Raw genomic sequence first — 22,170 nt, forward strand, 5'->3', positions numbered from 1 at the left:
GAAAATACAGTAATGCTGCATTGTGACGAATCCACCATTCGATATAGAAATGTTTCTATAATTCTATTCGGTATCTTATTCATTTTTGTACAGTTTCTCAAGTTTTAACTTAAAGAGGAAATAGATCATATGTTGCACAATCTTGTGCATTAAAACGAAGTCGTGCACTTAGCCTTAGAGGGTTTACGCCATCATGTTCAGTTCCCAGTCCTTTTGCGAAAGTTGGTTTAATGGACCCGATACGGATGGATAATAATGGACCCTTTGGTTTTATTAAGCAAAACTTGTCCTGACAAGTTAACGATCAATTTTATTTATAGGCAACACTGATCACGGAAAATTTACAAGAACAATGTGAGAAACGACTAAAATTTCACAACTTGCCATTGTAATAACAGCATGTGCTCTCACAGAAATATTTTTAGTTTAACTTAATTTATCTATTTATTTCGTCCATTGTCACATGATATTGCTCCAACAAGTCAATTACCACAATCACAAAGAACAGGAATGAAACTGGGTAGTGTCACGTGATAATATTTGACTATTTCACTTCAGACAAGCGCAAAGAGTAGAGATAAACAATTAAGGGAACTGTTAATTCACATAAGTCAAAAAGCATGCCGACAATCATTATATATCAAGAAAGAAATAAAGCAGTGGAACCAAACCACTGGTTGCATAATCATATAAAAAAGAATCAAGTGACTTGTGCAAAAACAACAGCGGTGTTCTTAGCTCACGATTATAAATATCCTTTAAAAATATTACGAATTTGTTATGAAAATAGGCATGATTAGGCACCAAAATTGTTACTTTAGAAATGAGGACTAAAAGCTATAAGTTATAGGGCGTGGATAATTCTATCTTGCCGAAAGATTCTTCCAATTTTTCGCCGTACTGACCTTTCATTAATTTGTGGTAAGTACTGCGGTTTTTCTCCGCAGCTTCAGAACTGGAAGGCGAAGCGGCGTCATCTCTAGGGGATAATTTATACGAAAGTTCCTCGCCTTGGGTGATGCGATCAATCCCACGTTCTAATTGAGCGTCGCGTGACCCTGTTTCTGTTGTATTCAGAGGACTTTTTATGACAGCAAAATAATTTAAAGTTGAAGGATGATCCGTGTAAATGCTATGCCTATAGGGTACAGAGGTTGGCTGTTCCTTAGGCAATGGGACATCGGTTAAGGTGCCGCGGCGTATTACAGTAACAGGGGTCTTTTTAAACCTTCTGTCATCGACAACGTAAAAGTTTTGCGGCGGTGGTTCCGGGCTATCTTCCCTGTAGTGATATTGGCGATGATGTTTTGGAACGGAGTTCTTTGCTTGTCCATTACCCATAGAAGCCCCGTAAGGCAGAGTTCGACCTTTGCGACTGTTATGAGCTGAAACAGGCGATGTGACCGAAGTGGGAGATTGTTGCTGTGTAAAGCTACTTGAAGACGTGGGGCTTTTTAAATTTGCTTGGGTGGCAAGGGGGCTGGAGTAGGAGGTCGATGATTGGCGATTGACGTTCGGTTTCTGTCGGTTATAAAACTCCCGATTGTCTAACGTTCGGCTCGACGACGAATACACCGGCCCGGATGTACGTCGCTCGGGGCTGACTACCTTGCTGACCTCGACCTGCCCCATGTTCCTGGACGTCCGTCGCGGTTGCCTAGCAACAAGTGGTGAAGAATAGCATTGAAGCATAAAGTTTGTATAGCATACACATAACAGCATTCAAAGATATTGGACCTAACAAATAACTAAGCTACACAGGAAAAGTTTAAAATTCTAAAAGCAAACATTTCAAGTTTCGCTAATTAAATATGGTTTGACAAACGGGTATCAAAGTACGTTACTTAATAGTAATACGCTATATCACATAAGTTTCTGTATTCTTTTGTCAGTATGTAATAAGCAAACGTTGAAGTTAGTTGGCATGCTCAATAGGAGTTATTTAACCCCACTAGTATATGTATGTGAAATTTGTATATTGAATAAATATTGAAAACATAGAAGTGTTGGTGATAAAGAATACAAGAGTAATGTGCAGAAAGCAAAAGTGTGGGCACGACATTATTACCTGTATGGGTGCACCAGACAGTTGCAGCCTACAAAAACATCCGTTCTTTCAAGAGAAAAGAAAAGTATTAACCGAGACACCACTCACAGGCAAACAAGCTTTTACAAAAAGAAGCTACCACAGAATAACTAAAGATCTACGTAAATCAACATTTTGGAAAAAGAAAGCCTATCCTGCATAACTAAATTAGTTAAGGCGATCAGATAACCGGTGACCAAGCAGGTGCTATGTAAGTTTTTATTTTAGCTTTTTTTAGTAGAGTAATAATTTCAACAGCTTCAGTAGTTTTTCGGAAACATGCATTAGAATTTTCATATTCGATGATGCTAAGTTTCTCAGAAATATTTTCAGGAAAGAATATTAGAACACGTGCAATGAGGCATTTATTCATACCTTTGGCAACCCCACGAATGGTTTGAGGAATAAAGTTTCTATAAACAAAGGTAGGCATACAAACTTTCTGTAAAGGCCTCGGTTAATCAACTATTTCAGAGACTAGAGTTAAACAAACGTTGTTTAGTATCCAAATGAGTTGGAAAACAACTTTGTATTCACCGAAATCTACTTAGAATTTAGAGGAGCAAATTTGAGAAATATGCAGTATTTCCACAGCAAGACAGAGGATAGCACCGCGGTTTTGGGAAATTTCATCAAAATGGATACAGTACACCCTGATGTAACAACCTACTCGTTTGTTGAAACTGATGACTTAAATAAATGACTCATCAAAACCATCACTGAAAGTCTCAAAATCTAAGGAGCTAACAAATGTACATATTACACAAAATAAAAGATTTAGTGAAAAAATCCTCTTATGAGACTACTACCTTTTGTTACTCTTTAGCATTACATAACTAACGAGCCCAGTGAACTTTAACAGATGCTAAAATAAGTTTTACCTGTGCCTACTCTTACCTTGGTAGAGAACTGTAAGCATTTTTGGATTCCTTAAATTGTGAGGATTCGCCTTTTGAATGCTTCTTATTCCTTGGAAAAGGGCGTGGTGGACTACTGTCCTTATCAGTAGAGGCGGGTGGAGCACGAACTGCACTGTTTGAATGATGACGCAATGATGTTGGATCAACTGAGTGTCTCCCGGAAGATGATTGATAATGAGATGTCTACTCATAAAAACATTTATTAACGCTACAAGTCCCAACATAAAAAAGCAAATACATTACAGGACTAAAAGAAGGGTTTACAAATGGTGCATCGCGGTGCAATAGCCAAGTAGTGTGTCAGTAGATGATTCCGGGGGCAGCGCAAGCTTCCAACATATTTTGCTAAATGTGTTTTAGGAGTGTGTATGTGCGTAACGTTGCAACGGCATTTCCCGAATAAGTTATTCAGACCGTCAAAGTCCACAAATATTTGGAATGATTACACATTTGCAGCCAACCGCAAGTCTTGTTGACAACGAACGTTGCAAAATATGCAAAAGCTTCATGAGTATTGAACTTGGGAGAAAAACTCACCGCTTTTGTATGCTCTAACACTGAAAATAAAACATTATCTCCGCCAATCTAGATTCCGGAAAGTCTTCCTTCCTATGTTTGTCTATTTATATTTGTCATTATTAAACCGTTTCAAAGCTCAACACTGGATCTGGAGATCATAACAGGATACGAATCATTACCTTTTATCACATCATGGCAGAAAAACATAAAATTCATTTATTTCCAACTAGAATTTCAAATGTGATGTACTTTATTTGTTTTTGTTAAATTTTGCCCAATTTCCAATGACAGGCAAGGCCATACTCGTGCAAAAAACTCTTTGATTAATTCCATGTAAAACTTGCAATTTGTGTTAATAAACTGTGACTTAAAAGCGAGATAACCTCTGCTTAGGACCGACATAAAAAGCTCAAAAAGAACCTGCGATCTGGGCGTGCGACATACCCAAGCATAATCCATAGCTTTGACCGAGCTTGCTTCATTGTGAAAACCAACCGAAAGTGCATTAACTTTTTTGCGATATTGCAGTAAATTGATAAAAATGCGTAATCTTGTATACACGATTGGAGTGCGTCGCTAATTTGCAAAGTTTGGGAACCACTGTATTAAAGAGGATTATTCTATGCATCGGGTATTTTTATTAATATTATCGGGCATTACTCCTCAGTATTCACACACGGAATGTTTTTTTTTATATGGCAACAACCACGGTATTCCCATGTCCATTAATGCTTCTTAGTAGAATCAATATAAGGTATGTTAAATACAAAAAACAGTAAATTTGAACGAAAAACACTGCATACCTTTGGGTCAACATTTTTTATTTTCTGCATTGCAGTGACTGGAACACTTGGTGGTCTTGGGGTCTCATAATCAGGTCTACCAAATAAGATTTCTATAGTTATTTTCATTGCCATTTCAACAAGCAAATACTGTAAGTAGACTTCAGATCACTTAATTATCAGTCAAAATAAACATCTCCGGTCGGATCTGTGGCAAATTAGCAAGACAAACTTTAATCTCTCACACACTTGACATAGCTACTGTGTTTCTTCTCATCTCTGGAGTGACCTGATGATTGCTTGTTGCGCAATTCCTTGAATTTTTCCTGAATCCTAGGAGATATTCTAATCTATTTAAACACTTTGTTCATTTTACATATATCTATAGATATATGTAAGTATTAAACAAATACTATTAAAATAATTTCCTAATAGAAAAGCAAGAGCTAGTGGTATGCAACGACACACCTTTCGTTTTCAGCTTTCATTCGCTCAAAGTCTTGCTTTTGACGAGCTGCCAAATCACGTTTATGAAGCTCATTCTCTGGAACTTTTGGACTTCGTGTACTGCTAGAAGATCTTTTGGTTTTATTCATTCTAAATAACAATACCATTGATATATAGAACATGGGAAAAAATTGCATAATATGCAGTTGTCATAACAGGTACTTGAAGATTCCAAAGAGTTTGTTTGCTTTGTTTTCTTTTAGTTGACGCTTCTTGTTTGACCTAGACCTTGAGCCTTCATCACTTAAGCTCAGTTGAGATGCTTGATCGTCTTCCTCCCTCACTGCTCAACAGAAAAAATTGAAATATATTTAAATCTAATTGACAGTCAGGTGCACGATAAGACCAACTTCTTGAGGTATCTTGAACTGTTTTGCTTTCGTTTTTCATAAAACTGTTTGGACTGATACCGATACATAATAATACAAGATGTTGTGGTGGGTGTAAAGGGTACAGCATTCACCGAAAGATGCCATTTCATACAGCTGTAACTACCAAAACTTTCACCATTTTGCTACTAAAGGGTGTTATAAATTATTACATATAGAGTGTCTAAAATTGTAAAGCTACAAAATTCTTCTAAACATTATAGCATGACACTTAATTTGAATGCCTGCAATCAATAATCTGTTATGTTTGTTAATACTACCCTAGGTAAACATGAACAACTGAACTTAAAAATGTTTTTTACTGTTAGTTAATATTCATAGCACCACAGAAGAATGTGAAATAAAAGAAAAACATACCATCACTAGACGATGCTGTTCAACAGCAAACGATGTGTAAGCAGAGCAAGCATGGCAGTGACATCCAGTTTTGATACGGCAATAACATCATGTAAGTGACAAAACAAAAATGTTGAAGTGAAAGTTCATGCAATACTACACAGATCACCTTTGTTAAAATACACCCATCAATATTCTGAGCAATGGGTGCCAATAACTACATGCATTTTTAAAGACAAATACACCACATGTGATCATGATTTCGTTGCAAGTTGTTCAGTGTTCACTTTAAGTAAGGGGCAAGTGCTAAGAAGCCAACCTTAAACCAAAGAAGAGTTGCCAGCAAGTCATAAGTATACAAAAATCTTCAGTGGTTAGGCAACTATTGTGTTTCGAAAACACAATTCTGACATAAGTGGTGGGAAATATGACGCCACAAAATAAAATCCAGGGGCATGATGCTGTTGTCTGGATCAAGTCTGAATAGTTTAGGCAACAAGAAATAGGTGTAGTTTATGCGTATTGCAGCGCTTAACACGAATATTTTGCATTCTTTAAGTTTATTTGTTTTAACCTGACTTACAGTTGACATATCTACACCAGTGAAAATTGAGGCTAAGCTATAGCTCACCTAGTTTAAAGTTGGTTGCAGGCGCTAGCCATATATATCGTTAAGGACACCGATGCTTCAATAGTATTGTACAGTACTGTCATGTGTGACATTTGCATCAACTGCAACTAATCGACTAGCTACAAAGTCGCACTCCATCCAACATGTGTTAGCTAGCCTACCACTTGCTATTATCAGCAGCATAATTGATTCAAACGCCGCCACCTCCATCACAACTAGTGATACATTTTCGGCAAAATTTGCTTCCTTGCTAAACATTATTGAAAAACACTTACTCTGAATACCTACAGACAAATGTTCGTTGATTTAAGATTAATATGCTTTAACACTTGCCTCTCATTTTAAGGGAGAAGCAACAAATCATGATACATTCTACGAAGTAGTGAAATCTATCACCAGTTGAAAATTTTTTAAATGTTTGTTAAGTGGAGAATAGTAATGGCAAGAAAGAACAATGATAACATTCAACACAGTAGGTGGAGGAATGATATAAGTATTGATGTGACATGCGCCAAAATACGAAAATGGTATAAAATGAAAATGCTTGTTGGGTATAATGGAGATATGTATTAAGAAAATTTTTAGCCGAGCTTTTGTTTAATAATACTTACATGTTGACATATGTGTTATGCTCGGTGCTTCACCAGACATATCATAAGACTTGTCCAAAGCTGCACGGAAGCTGTCATTCAAAATCCTGCCCCGGACAACCTACATGAATGACAATAGCATGTATGTCACGTCACTGTCATGACTAAAAGTAATGGCAACCAAGCTCAGTGAGATAATTGTCTACCTTGGGCAGAGGCCTTGGAATAGGAAATGAGTTATCCAATTTATTTTGGGCAATACTTGACTCTACAGCTGTTTGCAAACTTTCAAGAGAACTTGATTTTGCTATTCCAAGTGTAGGGCCCACATCTGCAGAGGCAAACAATGCAGACAAATTTAACATGTTACAAATGCGTAAAATTCTAAGCAGATAACCAGATGAAACACTGGTTAAATTAAAAGATACAATATCACAATAGCAAACTTGCAGACACAATTCTTTTTGTACCTGAAGGCGTAAGCTTATTACTGGATGTATACGGTTTATTCCACTGAACAAATGTAACAGCACCACTATTTCCAGCCACCAGCGACTCAGTTGAAATTGATTTTCGGAACCCAGAAACTGGGGCAATTTCTTTAACAACAGAAAAAAATTAAATAATTAATGCAGTTCTTCTTGAAACTACTAACAGGTGTGTTACGTCTTCAACACACTGTTTTAATAAGATATTAACAGTTAATTTAAGACCCTCATAGACTGTTATGAAAAACTTGCCAATTGCATTTGAGTTGTTGTTGTTTTGTTGTGTTGTATATTTTCTTTTTCCCGACGATTGAGGTGAAACCATTCGTTTTTTAGGAGAAGACGTTGTTGCTTGCTTGTTTTTAGCACCATCTTTTATCATTCAAAATACATTTTCAGAGGAAAATGATGTGTAGTGTTTATAAATGCCATGAAAGCCAAGAAAGAGATTTTGAAACAGAGCAGTTATCACAAACAATTCGCTTTTAAGTATGAAATTATTGAAATAAAATAACTGAAATTATTATTTAAAATTGCTAACCAGTTCCTAAATTTGTTTTGCTTTTTGAAGCCTTTAAATCAGCATTGTATGAAAAGCGAGGAAGATTGTCCTTTCGTTTTTCAGAAAATGATTGCCGTATGGTGGATTCACGAGAAAAAGGGTCATGTGCATCATTAGGGCATTCTTCATCCGTAGTTACAACATCTTCAAAGATTAAAAACATTTGTAACGCTGCACACTCCGCTTACCTTGTTCCAAAGAAAATCAAACACAAATAGTCAAAGCAAAGAATGCTGGAAATACCTGGATTTACAGGTGAGTCTGCTCTGGAAAGCTGCAAAAATTCCGAGCTAGACAAACTTGTTACAGAAAGCTTTGTTTCCGTAGGTCTTGCGCCATCATGTTCGACTGGCACAGCATCCGATGTCAATTCATTTGCTATAAAGCACAAAACGATAACTTTTAATAATCGTAGTACTTATGCTAATCACACTTCACAATCAATGTTTATTAGCAGGCATACAGTCTCCTCTTATATAGAGAAAATAAGTTATTCATTTTGTAGGAAGACTATGCAAATTGCAATGAATTAAATCACCAAAACAGGTTCAACAAGCACACTGTTCCTAAATATGCATGACAGGAGAAACTGGAGTATTTTTTAGCCATGCATGTTAATTTCCCATGCAAATAAGTTAAATGTAATTAAATGGGAAAGCATGGAAGCATACCCACTATACTATTTCTTGTACAGAAAGCAATCTCAGTGCAATAAGATAAAACAAGACAAATAGAGTTCACCTAATTAAACAAATAAAATCAGAATTTGGAAAACTCTGAAACTAATCAGCAGTCATGTTGAAGCTCATGTCACCAACGTAATTAGGTTCTAAGATTTCCTTCGTAATTATCTTTTTGTAGTACCAGTCACTAGGATTCACTTGTTATGATTATGACAAAAGGTTATGTGGCCCAATGTATACTAAAAGTCTGGAGCAAGTATAACATACAAGAAAATACATACCGGTAACCATGCAACTATATCTATATAATTATATATGAGAAGCAATAACCATGCTCTATTTTTAAACTTTGCTATTATAGAAAAAGCATCTCTGCACTCTGCAGGTACACTTGCGTTCAGCGTTTGACAGAAATCTAAACATCTCTTATTAGCTTGAGAATTTGTTAAAATTCTATCGTGTGGGCACAAACAGAATGTGTGTCAACAATATTGACTACAAAAATACATGCCACTATACTGAAATCACTAAAAATACTGTATATTAAAATAAACCAACCTACACAAAGTACACCACAAGCAGTATGAAAGGAATCTGGGCTACAACTATTAGTCATTAAAGAAAGCATTCTTTTAAAATAAAATGCATGTGTGTATACGACTTGATGTTTGTGTATTGAAATTTGTAAGTTTTTTTAGCGTATTGTTTTTAAATGTACTAGACTTACGCAGTTTTCTGTGATACCAGCCAATTACATGGTGCAGTCACCATTAATTTATCAGAACAAAGGTGACATAAAAACCACTAAAATACCATAGTTGTAGCAGCCTTTCTTTCAAACAGCAGTAAACTAAGAAATAAGGTTGGCCCCAATTGCATTCATGGAGATAAACCAGTGGTTTTCATCCTGTTAAATTAATTTTTAACTGAAATAAAAAGTCGGTTTGCTTTGCAGTGTCACCCTACATATTGAAATACAAATTTGCCCATTTGTAATTTGTTAATTACAAATGTTTTTACTGAGGGTGTAACACAGGGCATAATAATACAAAATAAGCCTTTATTCCACACATAATATTACAATATTTTGATTAATCTATAGGCTGCTTGTTTTGCTATTGCATGCACGCAATCTCACTTCACTGCTTCAATCAACCTTCATTTGGAAGAGGTATTAGATTATATTGGATCGCACGGAAGGGGTCAAAATACAAAAAGGTGAAAAACCATTGTTTTAAACATAAAATTGTAAAGATGTGATGCTTAATGTTGTTTCAATCTGTACAACATGCATTTGCATTAGATTTGTCATGATGATTGTGTTTATGACATTACAAGCAAATGACATATATTAGAATATAACCAAAACATGTTGATGAAATGTTTGAAGTCAGAAGTTAATTAAATCACAGGACATAAACATACGATTGTTTTCCTGAATAAAAACATGCTGAGAACAGGCGTTATCACAAAAACTGCAGGAGAATCTGAAATGCACGACTGCAAGTGGCAATCCAAATAAAGCGTGTCGAGAAGATGCGTGGGCTACCTGTCATGCTTTCAAAAGCAAGTCTTCGTGAATCATCAGATGGCCTAGGTTTAATAAGATCAGATAAATATCCCGAAGAATTTGACACTTTGAGCTCATTTTCTGTACTTCTCATAGACAGTGATCGCTTTGGGATACGATGAGTTCTAGGTATAGTCCAGGTTGAATAAGATTCATTTCCTTGTGAGGAGTTTGGCTTGGGAGGAATTGTGGGTGTGGATGACCTTATTAAGTTGCTTAAAAAACTTGATGCAGATGAATTTAGTATCTTTTCTCTTACTCTGTTTATTACTTCAATGTCAATAGTGTCTGCATCACCAGTCATTGAACGTGATTTCTTGTGATTGGACACTCGTCTGGCAACACTCGAGTTGGTGTTCTTTGCCATTTGAGGTCTGTCTATTGTGGAAGCAGTTTGAAATGATCGGCTTGTAACGTCACTCATATCGTCTGGACCAAAGGATGTTACCAACAAAAGAGATGGCAGAGATGCTTGCTTCACATGCAAATGTCTTGGAACATCTTCATTAAGAGTTAATTTCGCTTATAGGTTGCAATTTCCATCATATAAGTTTAACTTATTACTTGGTGAAAAGCTTTGTAACCATCAGTGTTACATAAACAACAAAGGCTAAGAAAATTAAGCCCATCATATACGATTATAATTAAAAAAAAAACGTAAAGCTAGAAATGTGTTATTTATAAGCCATGACCAAACATTAAGCTTTCTGTAGGGCAAGCACAGAAGTGCTAATAAGCTTTTAGCAACAGGCTGAAACTAATACGCTTGCAGAGCAAGTTAACAAATGGTGTAAATGAACAAGTAAATATTATAAATGAAGGTTGGGCAAACTTACACAACAAACTTATTTCACTAAAAGAAATCATTTGCAGTAAATCCATTAAGTGCACAGAAATGATGTTGCTACTGCAAATGAACACTACTTTAAACTTTTGTTAAATTTACTCTCAGAATTAAACAATTACCAATGATATTTGACCATTAGAAACCTTGTATACAGTAAGTACACTGTCTATGTACAAAAAAAAATATACCCATAACCAAAAACTATCGCCATAGGGGTATGTGCAATTGTGCTGGTATACTTATTCAACAAAATAGTCAACAACATGCATTCATTACTTAAAAGTGTTATTCCTAGTTATGCATAAACAGACCTGATTTTGCTACGAAATTAAATTGTTCGATAAGGGAATCAGAGAGATCACTGCTCGCTTCAGAAGAAACTCGCGACGGTGCTCCATCTGATGTTGGTTTTCTTCGAGCTATCACCATCTGCCAATTTGATATATGCATAAATGAAAAAGTAATTTCAAGAGCAATTTTTTGAAGGCATGGAAGATTTATTTTACCAATGTTTAAAACATGTTAAAAAAAACTAGAAAATGGCATCAAAACCATCTTTAACCATGGCATCAACACATGCCAATAAGAAATCCTTGTATGAAATTGCTTTTAACCAAGCAACGTCTTAACCAAGCACAATGTTAACACAGTTAAATTAGCTATAACTGTGTACAAAAATACAGGTTTGCGGATCATACCTATTTTTAAGCACATTTAGCAGTTAAACACAATGCTATGTTCATTTCATGTTCATACCTGTATCATACCACGAACATTTCCCTCTGTGGACATGGATTGTCTAAGAATTTCAATTGCTTCATGATTTGTAAAACCTTGCAATGAGTGGCCATTGACTTGAATCAGTTGATCATTGGATTTCAATCTGCCATCCTGCAAACACAGAGAATATTTTAGAGGTTTTAACAATTTAAAAAGTGTCAAATGCCCAAACTACTATTTATAAACCAATAGGAGAGAACAGACCTGCCATGCTGCACCTCCATGAAAAACAGCTTTTACGAAGATTCCTAAATCTTTTCTTGTCTTCTTGCTCTGATTTCCTTTCAAACTGATACCCAAGCCAGCCGACCCTAAATAAATTTTACAAAAAATGAGTTGTTACAAGGTTAAAAGATTTCATAATAACTTACTGAACCATATAACGAATTTTTCACCATTACACCATTTAAAAAATGTTCAAACCTGTATCATTAAGTGCAATTTCAAACATGAAATATTCTTTATGATTGTCCTCACTGATAGCCTTGTCAGTATCAGGATCATCTTTCTGTTTCATAAACAGAAAACAGTGAGGTGTGGTAAATGGTCTCAAGCACATTCAGTGGCTGTCAAGAAAGGGCATCATGAAAAAAGGTTTAATTACCATTTTTCGAGGTAGATTTTCAATTTGACGGCTGATGACAAGATTCACAATGGAACCAATAGCAACTCCACGCAACATCACAACAACCTCTTCTTGGGTTTTTCCAGATACATCAAAACCATTTACTTCCAAAAGTCTGTAATTATAGGAAGTAGTTGGCTAAGTTAAGCTAACAACACTAACTACAAAACACACTATTAATATATGTGCTATTGTCACCAAATTTAGCACCGCACTATTGTTTATACCACTATTGGTTTGTTTTTAAATGTGTTTTGAGATACAGTATATATTTAGAGGTATTTCACCCACGATGCACGACTTCGTACTGTTTAGTACAAATGATTTGTGCCACCTGTGATTCTTTTTATTGCTTTCTTAGTAAGTTTTAGATACGTGTAATTTAAACCTTTTACGCCTTCACCTATACAACTCCTGCCCAAGGCAGGTTACGCTGCCCGCGATTCCTTATCTCGCTCCTAATTATGGTTAACTTCTCGATGGTGATGGGAACTTGGTTTAATTCTAAGTTTTGTTCTCGGTAAGAAGGTCCGGTAATTTTATTGACAGATAATGAGGAACCTTGATTTGATTCCACATGCTCAAGTGAACGTTATTAAAAGTTAGAAGAGCAGAGAATGGCGATGTGACTAGCCATAAGAGCGGGAAGTTTCCTGAACTGGAGAATTTAACGTGACACTATGTTTGCCACCAGGCATCATTTCAACAACAAAAGGTGCTCAACTGGTGCTGGAATTCTTTATTGAAACCAATGTTTCGCAAAATTACCATTATTGAAATCTGCCCTGACGAAGCTCATCCGCATGGGTTTGCGAAACGTTGGTTTCAATAAAGAATTCCATCACCAGTTGAACACTTTTTGTTGTTGACACTATTAGTAACATTACTTTGTCAGGTAAAACAAGATATTATTACGTCTCATCAACAAAAATCTTTAATTGACCAGTTGACTTACTTCACCCCTAAATAACTTACCTATCACCTGCCAGAAGTCTACCATCCTGAATTGCTGCTCCTTTCGGTAAAATATTTTTTATATAAATAGGTCCACTGTCACCAACAACTGTATCCCTTGTGGTAAGACTAAATCCCAGTCCATGGATATCTGTAAAACAAACATCCCGGTGTAAATGATCACCATATGTACACAGTTAGATATATAGATCATATATTACTCATAAAAGATACAAAAAAATGACCAAATCTTACCTTTCCGGAGCTGAATATTAATACGATGTCCAATTTTTCTTGTGTAACTGCTTAAATTATCATGTGATAGTTGAGCAATAGCCGGTACTTTGGCCTTTGGTGATTGAGGTTCCTGAATATGTAAATTAAAATCTCGGTAATGAAGTCAACGCAGATAAATAATTATTAACAAGTTAGACAAAATAATAATTAATCCACCCAGCTATATACCACATCAAAACAAATAAACTATCAAATAAAGGATAAATAATATTTGAGAAATGTACAATTTAATTTATTAAATTAAATCTATGATTTAATTCGACTGGGGTGTGAGGCATCCAATTGTGCCTGCCACTGGCAGCAAGCAGAAGTGCCATAAAATATTGAAGTATTTCTTCATGATCTGTACGTATTGTCTAGTTCAAGTTGAAGGCATACCGCTTTTCTAAGCTAGCTTAATTGTAAATCACTTGATCCTAGATAGCAAGTACAGTGTACACACACAACATGCATGCATTATTGTCTTTGTGAGCTAACTGAGCTGTATTGAATGATAGTAAAACAAACTTAAATTAGCCAAACATGTGTCACTTACGTTAATAATTAAACAGATATAACCAATATTATGAAAAAGATTAGAAAACATTAACTCAAATATAGAGTCCGTACATACCTGAGTTGACATTGATGATACGGAAGTAGAAGACTGTGATGTATTTAGATGAGAGTTTTGTGAAGGTGCCATACCGTGACTGGTCTTATCAACTGGTGGTGTTGCTGTGGTCAAAGATATGATTGGTTGAAGACTTGGAGTAAGAGTAGAAGAAAATCTATTTGGATTACATATGGAACATTTTTCCTTTATCTTATAACAACGATAAGGTTTTCTGATATATTATAATGTTACAAGTATCAAAGTGTAATTTGCATATACACAGCACAAACCTTGTTGGTGAAGCGAGCGATGAAGGCACAACTCTGCTAGCAAATCGATCTCTTTCCTCAACTGGAAGGACACGAAATTCTATATTAGGATACAGCAGACTGTCAAACATGATATTCTTTGCACTGTAATAGAAAAATAATATTAATTATTAATGAAGCCATATCTTATTCTAGAATGAGCCTATTCTAGATATAACTTTTAAGACCGTAAAAGCGCCACAAACTTACTCTTTAAATGTGAAGTCCATTAAAACATGATCATTGATTTCAACAATCACGTCACCGCACTCTAGAAGATTTCTTAGACGAGATGACTGATCAATTGAATTTATAACCAGGCCAGCAAATTTCTTTGTTAGTGGATCATCAAAACTTTCCACCTTATTTTGACAAGTAATATTTATAAACCCTCACTGATAAACATGCACAAAATACTTCAAGAATATTCTTATACTGAACTAAATAACGATGAGAACTTACATTAATCTAAATTCTAAACAGTATGGAAAGCACGTAGATTGTGATTACACCCTAAATGCATTCAGTACATAGTCTGAAACACTGATACTAGAGCTGTTAACACTACAATAATTATATTATAGCTTGCGCTTAAATAGTCAGAGAGCTAACATAATTAGTTTAGTGGAAGTGCTTTTTCCTAGTTGTGTCAGTACAAATGATTCAATTTAGGTAAGATAAGCACCATTATGTTCAAAACAATAAAGCGAGTTTGAAGCAAACAAACTACTGCATGCAGAATTGTCTTAATGTTTGTTTTGATCTCAAAAAGGTCATATAATAATCAAATAATGACCGCATTTTCCTTTAGCATCTAACTGAGAATCTAGCTAGATATTCGTCATTTGTCTAACTATATTTCAAAACCCGCAAAGCAAATGAACGGCACCGACCTTCATGTTTTGTAAACTGCCATCATTTACCAAACGAATTTCTTGCGCATCTTTGTAAAACCATGGAAGGTCTGATCTATCTACATGTGAGTGATGATTACGTGTTGGTTCTTCCATGCGACCACGTGAATCATGCACTTCCAAGTGGGAATAGTCGTATCCATAAGAGTTTGTTGGGTTGTAATAATAATCGTCATCATCTACCGGGTCAGACAACGCACTCGCTTTCGACTGTCTGGCTGAGGTGTTTCGACGAAAGTAGGAGCGGTCTCTTCGATCGTTCTTGGATTCAACCGACGACCTCGATTTGTTGTTGCTTTGTTCGTCGGACAAAGAGCTGTGAAGCGACCGTTTTTTGCTGACCGAAGACCTTGGTCCACGAGGGTCGTAAGTATTCCCATTTATCATTGAGTTTTCGATCTACATAAAATAATAAATGAAAAGTGACGTCATTATGCAATAGTAACTTTTTGACTCCCTACTTATGCGTTATGGTTTACCCGATCTGTCGAACTTGTATTAGAAATGGAACTAGTGTTGTTTCCTTTAACTTCCACGCGAGTGTCTGCTAAAACAGAAAAAATAATTTACTGTCAGATAAGTGAAAAAAGATAATTATTATCAAACAAGCAAGCAAGCGAGGATTCAGTTGATTTTGTAAAATTTATCGCATTTATACTAGTAAAAGACGCTGCTTGGACAAAAAGTTTAATATTAACAACGTGCGTCATATGTCCACATAAGCAGTGATTTGTACCGATAAGTGGTGCCTGTGTTGACACGCCCTACTTTCTCATTTTCCTAGATAAAACTAAATGTGGTATCAAACGGTTGCTACCGGACACTGGGCGGGTGTTCGCAGTTATCAAAACAAGACGTCGGTCGTTCAAATTTTCTGCAAAACATGATTAAGCCATGCCTGCAATGTGGCTCTGAATGGCTTACCAGTGACGCTATCGTTATTCAAATGTCGGTGACTTCGTAATTTCGATCAGTTTATCAGATGCGTTTGCCATACAGCGGCAAAGAAGGTTTGAAATAGAAATTTTCTTTATGTGCTTTAGATATTACACCGCAAGTTTGTCATTACGTGTATTATACAAGTTTAATATTTCCTACCCCCGTCCATAATACTACATTGACGTTAGGCATCGGTTTTTCTTGGTTCCGATCGAAAGTTACTGAGGCTGAATTGATAAATACATATCACCGTGAGAGCAACAGCTTAAGGAGAAATTAGTGCAATTAATGCATACATTAACACATCTTGCTGCCTAGAAAAAGTGTCACTAGTGTTAAAAAATTATCGCATTCCATACGGTTTACTTCATGAAAAACGGGCACATTTTTGAGCGAGTAAACTGAACCATGGACAGTTTGGCATATATCATGGCATATTTAAAGCTTGATCGATTAATTATTCATTTGAAGACGTAAATAAGATAATAAGTAATAATACAAACATAGCTTTCTAAATATCAATATACAGTTAATTCTGGAAATCTCCAACTACATCACGTTCATAGTAAAGCCCAATGATGTTTTGTATATTTAAGGTCGTAACTCGTAATAAGATTTGAGAAGGTCTCATTGCAAAACTGACAACTGTCAAGTACTCTTTTCCTAAAACTCTCGTTTTAGGTTCAACATATCAGTTTGCAGCAGTCTTTTATAAGGATAGTGACATCAGCTGAGCTGCATTTTGGCAAGTGCTCAATAAAACGTGAAGTGGCTATTTCGATTTCTAGCCGCCCTTTACTGCTTGTTAAATATAATCAATGATTAACTTCAGTTATAAACTAACAAACAAGTCCGTCGTCCATTTCTCATGATAAATATTTTAGGGGCTTGTGGACGTGACGGGATCTTCAGCTTTCCAATTCAGTGGTTTGGTGCTGCGGTTATAAATTGATTGTAAAGAACTTCATTCTTCTGACAACTGTTGTTGTAATGTAGTACGTCACGAGTCAGAAAATGAACCTTTTTTGTCATCATATTGAGTTCAGCACGACAACAAAAGAATATAATATTCCATTTCAGTTTGTTATGGAAAATGCACTTATAGTAACATTGTGAAGTTGGTATGTTCGACAATAGAAAATGATACAAAAATAACTAGTGTGAATAACTGTTGGAAAACCTGAACAATAACAAAGTTCAACAAGTATCTACAACGCCGGACATGACTAAAATGCAACAGGCTTAAAATCAATATTTTGAGACATGTTGAATCAAATGAAAACGCCGGAATAATACATCGTTGATTACTGTTATCCTGTTAGTAGTGACAGGTTTATTAAGGGTAAAATGTGTTCTTTTTAAACTAAGCGAACATAAGCTATACCGTACACGAAATGGCTACAATGAAGGCAAAGACCGCTACAGACTAGCGTGCAGAAAAACCCGAAACAGCGTCGTTTATGAATATGGTATTAGAAAGTACAATTTACCGTCCTAGATGCGGGAATGTTATTCAAAACCTACCGCGCAGAATCGATTAAATGCATTTACATGCCACGAGTCAAATAGTGCATTGGCGCCGAAACTAAGAAAGTCATATTGCAATAGTAGGATATAACGTTTAGGCATTCTGCAGCAGCGACCTCGTCCATCAGCCAGCTGTCATTAAGAGCAACATGTGCTTTACTCAATTATCGAATTTGTTCGCTCTTAGCTGTCAGCGATAACAACGAGGGCGTTGTATATTCGCATAATGACAAAAAGAAAGCAGTTTTAACGCGTGGGCGTTACGCAGTCATATGAGAAAATAAATGATGACCGTTTGGTAAACCATGTTTGGAACATTCCATGCAACGGTACTATACGTATTAATTACTATAACTGAATATGCAATTACTTTAAAATTACGTAATCACTTTACTCATGCGCGTTGTTTTCAAACTGTAGCTATAAGCTGCAATATTCACCCTGTAATTTTTAGCCCAAGAGCCAAAACCGAAATGGAAAATTTTTATAATCACAAAATGTTTTTTCAAACGACACTTAACCTAAACCATCGTATGATGACATCAAAATACCAACACATAGCAACGCAGTAACACAGCTATTCAAACATTGTTGTTTTCAGTAGAACGAGAGGAACAGTTTAAATAACAATACTATGAAAGCTTAGTTAATCATAGTATGCTACGAGATTATTTTCAAAAAATTTGCCAATAGGCTTGGTGGACAAGACAAAATAATAACAGTAAGCTTCTAATTCAACTAACAGCGGAAACCCTTGAAATATGATCACTAGTGGGTTTAATATCTACCTGATTTCAGTGCTTTCACACCAACACCCACTTCTGAGGTATTGTCCCTTTGATTATAGGAAGTTGTTGAATCAATTTTACGATAATGGGAATAGTCTGGATCATGTAGCGTACCTGTCAAATATATTTAAACGTATCTTCAACAAAACTGTTTACTCCTATTGAGTTATTAGGTAACAAGCAATTGACAATTAGTCTTAGTACAAACCATTTGAAATATTTGGCTTTGAAGAAACACTAGGTCGCTGAGAGAAACTTGGGTCATCAGAACTTGCCACACTACCAAGATCCCACTCAAAATGGTGTGGTTCTTCTTGCTCAAATACTGCAATCAGCTAAGTAGAAAACAGCTATCTTAGTCACTTTTCATCGTTGGCAACAAAATAACACCGTAACACACAAATAACACACCTTTCGCACAAACTTATGAACCAGAAACATTTTGGCTACCACTCACTGGTAGAAAAAGTTAGACAAAAACTGAATTTTTAAAGATTAATTTGCGACCTTCATACTAGTAGAGCAATCGCGCGCTTAAAAGTAGCTGTCACAAGAACATGATGATGCTGATATAGTCTATTGGCTGTGACAACGACCATTATTTATAGTTTGTCATGGATTACCCAATCACGAATATTTATGCAAGTAAAATGACTCATCAGCTAATACATATCGTTATTTTACTGCACATAGATAGTGTAACATGTTAAATTCATAGTAACGTTTTAGCTTTATCGGTAATGTAACTTTATTTATCTAAAACTAGATATACCTAAATAACAAATGACCTCTTGTAAACAAATCAAAATCAAAGATTAAATCATGTACAACAATTATAAAAATAGATATATTTCATAAATGAGCATGATATTTTCATGGCAATCTACTCAGCCATAGCTTTGCAGATGCAGCAATAACAGCCGCTGCAGATTGCAAAATATAATATGTAACACTATCTCTTTTTACAGCCTAACATGTAATAATAAAACCTATTTTCATAAAAATCTACACCTTGAAAAAAACATATTGTTAAACACCCACCTTTTCTTTGTCTTCAACAACATCATATACTGTATCATCCCAATCTAAAATACCTCCATCAACGGCACTTTCTAACTGCGTAATATGAATCCAATAACTTGCATCCTGTAAGAAATGCATGTGTTCACTACTGCTGACATCTGTAATTATCTGCTTACTTTCATAAATAATAAAAATTGGCTAAATATTCACAGACATAATTAACCCTGTTAAGCTTGAACAGAGAGCTCGAAAATTAAATTCACTTAAAACATTCCTTCTCCAAACCACATATAAGGACCCTCCTGTTGAAGTACCTATTATGGTTTCCCCATTAGTATCAGTACAATGCTCATCGATAAGTAGCTCTCAGCTACGCGCCAAATAAAAAGTAGCCAAAAGATATAAACTGTGGAACATTAAAACTGATCATCTCAGAAAAACTTTCTGCATCCTATCTAATTCACAAGTTCATGTGAATTTGTTCAGGAAATACTAATAAAACCAGGAATGCAATCTATCATGTATTTCCATCATCATGTGTTGTATTAGTACTCATGTTCAGATGGGAGGAATCACCATAGACAAATAGCTGATATAGTGTTTTGTTAACAGACACATTATTTCTTCCTGTGTTGTTCTTGGTGATGCTTCTACCAGTTGAAATAGTGATTAGGTCTAGTACTGATGTTACTTGCCTTTCCAATAGCCTTGCGATATCTAGCACAGGCTTTATCTTGAAGTTCACCCACTGTAAGACCACCATTACCACATGGCACCACAACCCTGATATTTCCAAAGCAAACTGTCACCTTCATAGTCTTTTGGGTGAATGGCTTAGAACTTCAGCTGTTGCAAATGACAAAGTGAATTATAAAATGATACACCACAGCAGGTATAATTTAACAGGGCAAAGCAATTTAGTGGTGACATCCAGTGCTTACCCAGCTCATATAAATGATTTACATTATCAGGGTGGACTTCAGTGTAGTCTTCACACTTCTTAATATTAATGTTGTTGCATGTTACCCTTATCACATTTTTAAATCATATCAACAAATCTCAGAAATAAATCAACTGTGCTCTGAAAGAAAGAGAAAATAACCTATTAGTAATAAAAGTTTGATGTCTTATAACAAGGTAAAGGAATAAATTTAGGACACTGTACCACAACCGCACCACTCTGGGGTCACGACAACGAGTAAAAAACTGTGCACAATACTTTTCATGTGATAATAAAAGCTGTAGGTTATTCAAACGAACCTAATAAAGCTAACAATAAAAACGTAGTAGTTTACCCGAATCCCGTCGTTTAATACGCCCATGATAATTAACAAAAAAGAACATTATTCAAATCGTCGCAATAAACCGTTGCGCTTGATGTGCGTGTCTGCATAATGCTTCTGTCCAAAAAACTTCACTCACTAAAAAACCTTGCTGACCCCGTCGCTTTGTTGAGGCAACACCATCCTTTGGTCTAAGAAATGCGTCATGGTAATTCAGGCAGCTCTTTGTAGACAAGGAAAGGGGATTATTAACAGCGGGCAGCTGATATATGATTCTCACAAAAAGCAGCCATGCGAAACAGCGAATACGAGACGGTGAGTTTTCGAATAAGAGACCATGTGGCACCCTTTCTTCACGCTGACTTCCCACATTACATATAAAGTTTAGTCTCTAATAGCGATTGAATCTTATTTAGGATAGACGCTGAAATCACCTAAATCGTGTTACCTCCCGTATTTTTGTTTGCTTAAGTTTTGCGCCTAGTGGACGGATGTGCAATTAAACTCTAAAACTCGCCTCATAGAACACGGAACATGATTACCAGTGTAAAAATAATAAGGTTTTCTTCTGTAAAAGTTTATCGTTAAAACGTAAAAAATATTTTCTTGTAGCATTATAGTTCGCAAACTATGTCGCGCCATTTGAAGCCAACAATTACCCAACAACAATGCTTACCACAACCACGAAGATTATTTGTAAAGGCTGCCACTATTTCACCGGAAAAGAATCGAAATTCAAAGCTATTTTACAGTTTCTTGCTAACCTTAAGTTAAATGTTATAGCATAGTAACCTAATACTACTTTCTAATCTAAGTTTAACTCCAATAAAACCTTAAATAGCTAAAACCAACTTTTTGCATACAGATTCTCCTAAACTCACCGCCTATCTTTAACAATAGGCTGCGTGGCCTTACGGTGAAAAAGTCACTTTCATTTGGAAAACAAAATTTTCACATACCATCATTGAAATGCAGTGCTATTGTAAAAAGACTGGTTTAAACAAAGTTTTGAAGACAGATCTGTTACAATTTAAAACAACTTCGTATCACATATCACATGTTGCGCAAGTTTAAACTCCTTCCCTTATTAAAATAACGTGTATCGTGTGTATTTGTAAACAACACATTTCTGTTTCTGTGCCCAGAGCTCTTGGTATTCGTACGATTGATTAAAATTAATCTGAATGTTCTCAGGTAATAAAAAACAAGTTTAACGCTATTCAAGCG

At 35.7% G+C, this 22,170-nt stretch overlaps 1 protein-coding gene across 8 annotated transcripts; it reads right to left on the reverse strand.

Moving 5' to 3' along the window:
- Positions 1-292: 292 nt before the first annotated feature.
- On the reverse strand, positions 293-20,741 carry LOC143444847 (partitioning defective 3 homolog). 8 transcript variants are annotated; one of them, XM_076943629.1, is made up of 32 exons: positions 20,602-20,741; positions 20,356-20,506; positions 19,679-19,783; positions 18,846-18,972; positions 18,638-18,751; positions 15,863-15,930; positions 15,363-15,782; positions 14,680-14,831; positions 14,452-14,574; positions 14,180-14,336; positions 13,525-13,636; positions 13,291-13,420; positions 12,295-12,430; positions 12,114-12,198; positions 11,895-12,001; positions 11,667-11,801; positions 11,222-11,339; positions 10,043-10,564; positions 8,054-8,188; positions 7,790-7,954; positions 7,501-7,620; positions 7,231-7,359; positions 6,967-7,091; positions 6,782-6,881; positions 5,561-5,575; positions 4,977-5,097; positions 4,776-4,904; positions 4,557-4,640; positions 4,329-4,404; positions 2,984-3,189; positions 2,462-2,499; positions 1,459-1,657 (listed from the first exon to the last, which is right to left on the reverse strand). In XM_076943629.1, the coding sequence occupies exons 2-32, from the start codon at positions 20,473-20,475 to the stop codon at positions 1,605-1,607; spliced, it is 4,227 nt and encodes a 1,408-aa protein (XP_076799744.1). In that variant the 5' UTR covers positions 20,476-20,506; positions 20,602-20,741; the 3' UTR covers positions 1,459-1,604. The 8 variants fall into 8 exon arrangements, with proteins under 8 accessions (XP_076799739.1, XP_076799738.1, XP_076799742.1 ...); XM_076943630.1 differs by lacking the exon at positions 2,462-2,499 and adding an exon at positions 2,757-2,829 and having other exon boundaries at positions 1,522-1,657; XM_076943624.1 differs by lacking the exon at positions 2,462-2,499 and having other exon boundaries at positions 293-1,657; positions 15,863-15,927.
- Positions 20,742-22,170: the final 1,429 nt, after the last annotated feature.

This window comes from Clavelina lepadiformis, chromosome 2 (assembly GCF_947623445.1).
Source record: "Clavelina lepadiformis chromosome 2, kaClaLepa1.1, whole genome shotgun sequence".
Classification (NCBI taxonomy): Eukaryota; Metazoa; Chordata; class Ascidiacea; order Aplousobranchia; family Clavelinidae; genus Clavelina; species Clavelina lepadiformis.

Excerpts from the sequence above, each read along its gene's own strand:
- LOC143444847 (XM_076943623.1), bottom strand. The coding sequence starts at position 20,475 with ATGAAGGTGACAGTTTGCTTTGGAAATATCAGGGTTGTGGTGCCATGT. Across the intron at positions 14,575-14,679 it reads ATGGACTTCACATTTAAAGA|TGCAAAGAATATCATGTTTG; the intron begins GTAAGTTTGTGG and ends TTTCTATTACAG. Across the intron at positions 12,002-12,113 it reads AATTGCACTTAATGATACAG|GGTCGGCTGGCTTGGGTATC; the intron begins GTTTGAACATTT and ends AAATTTATTTAG.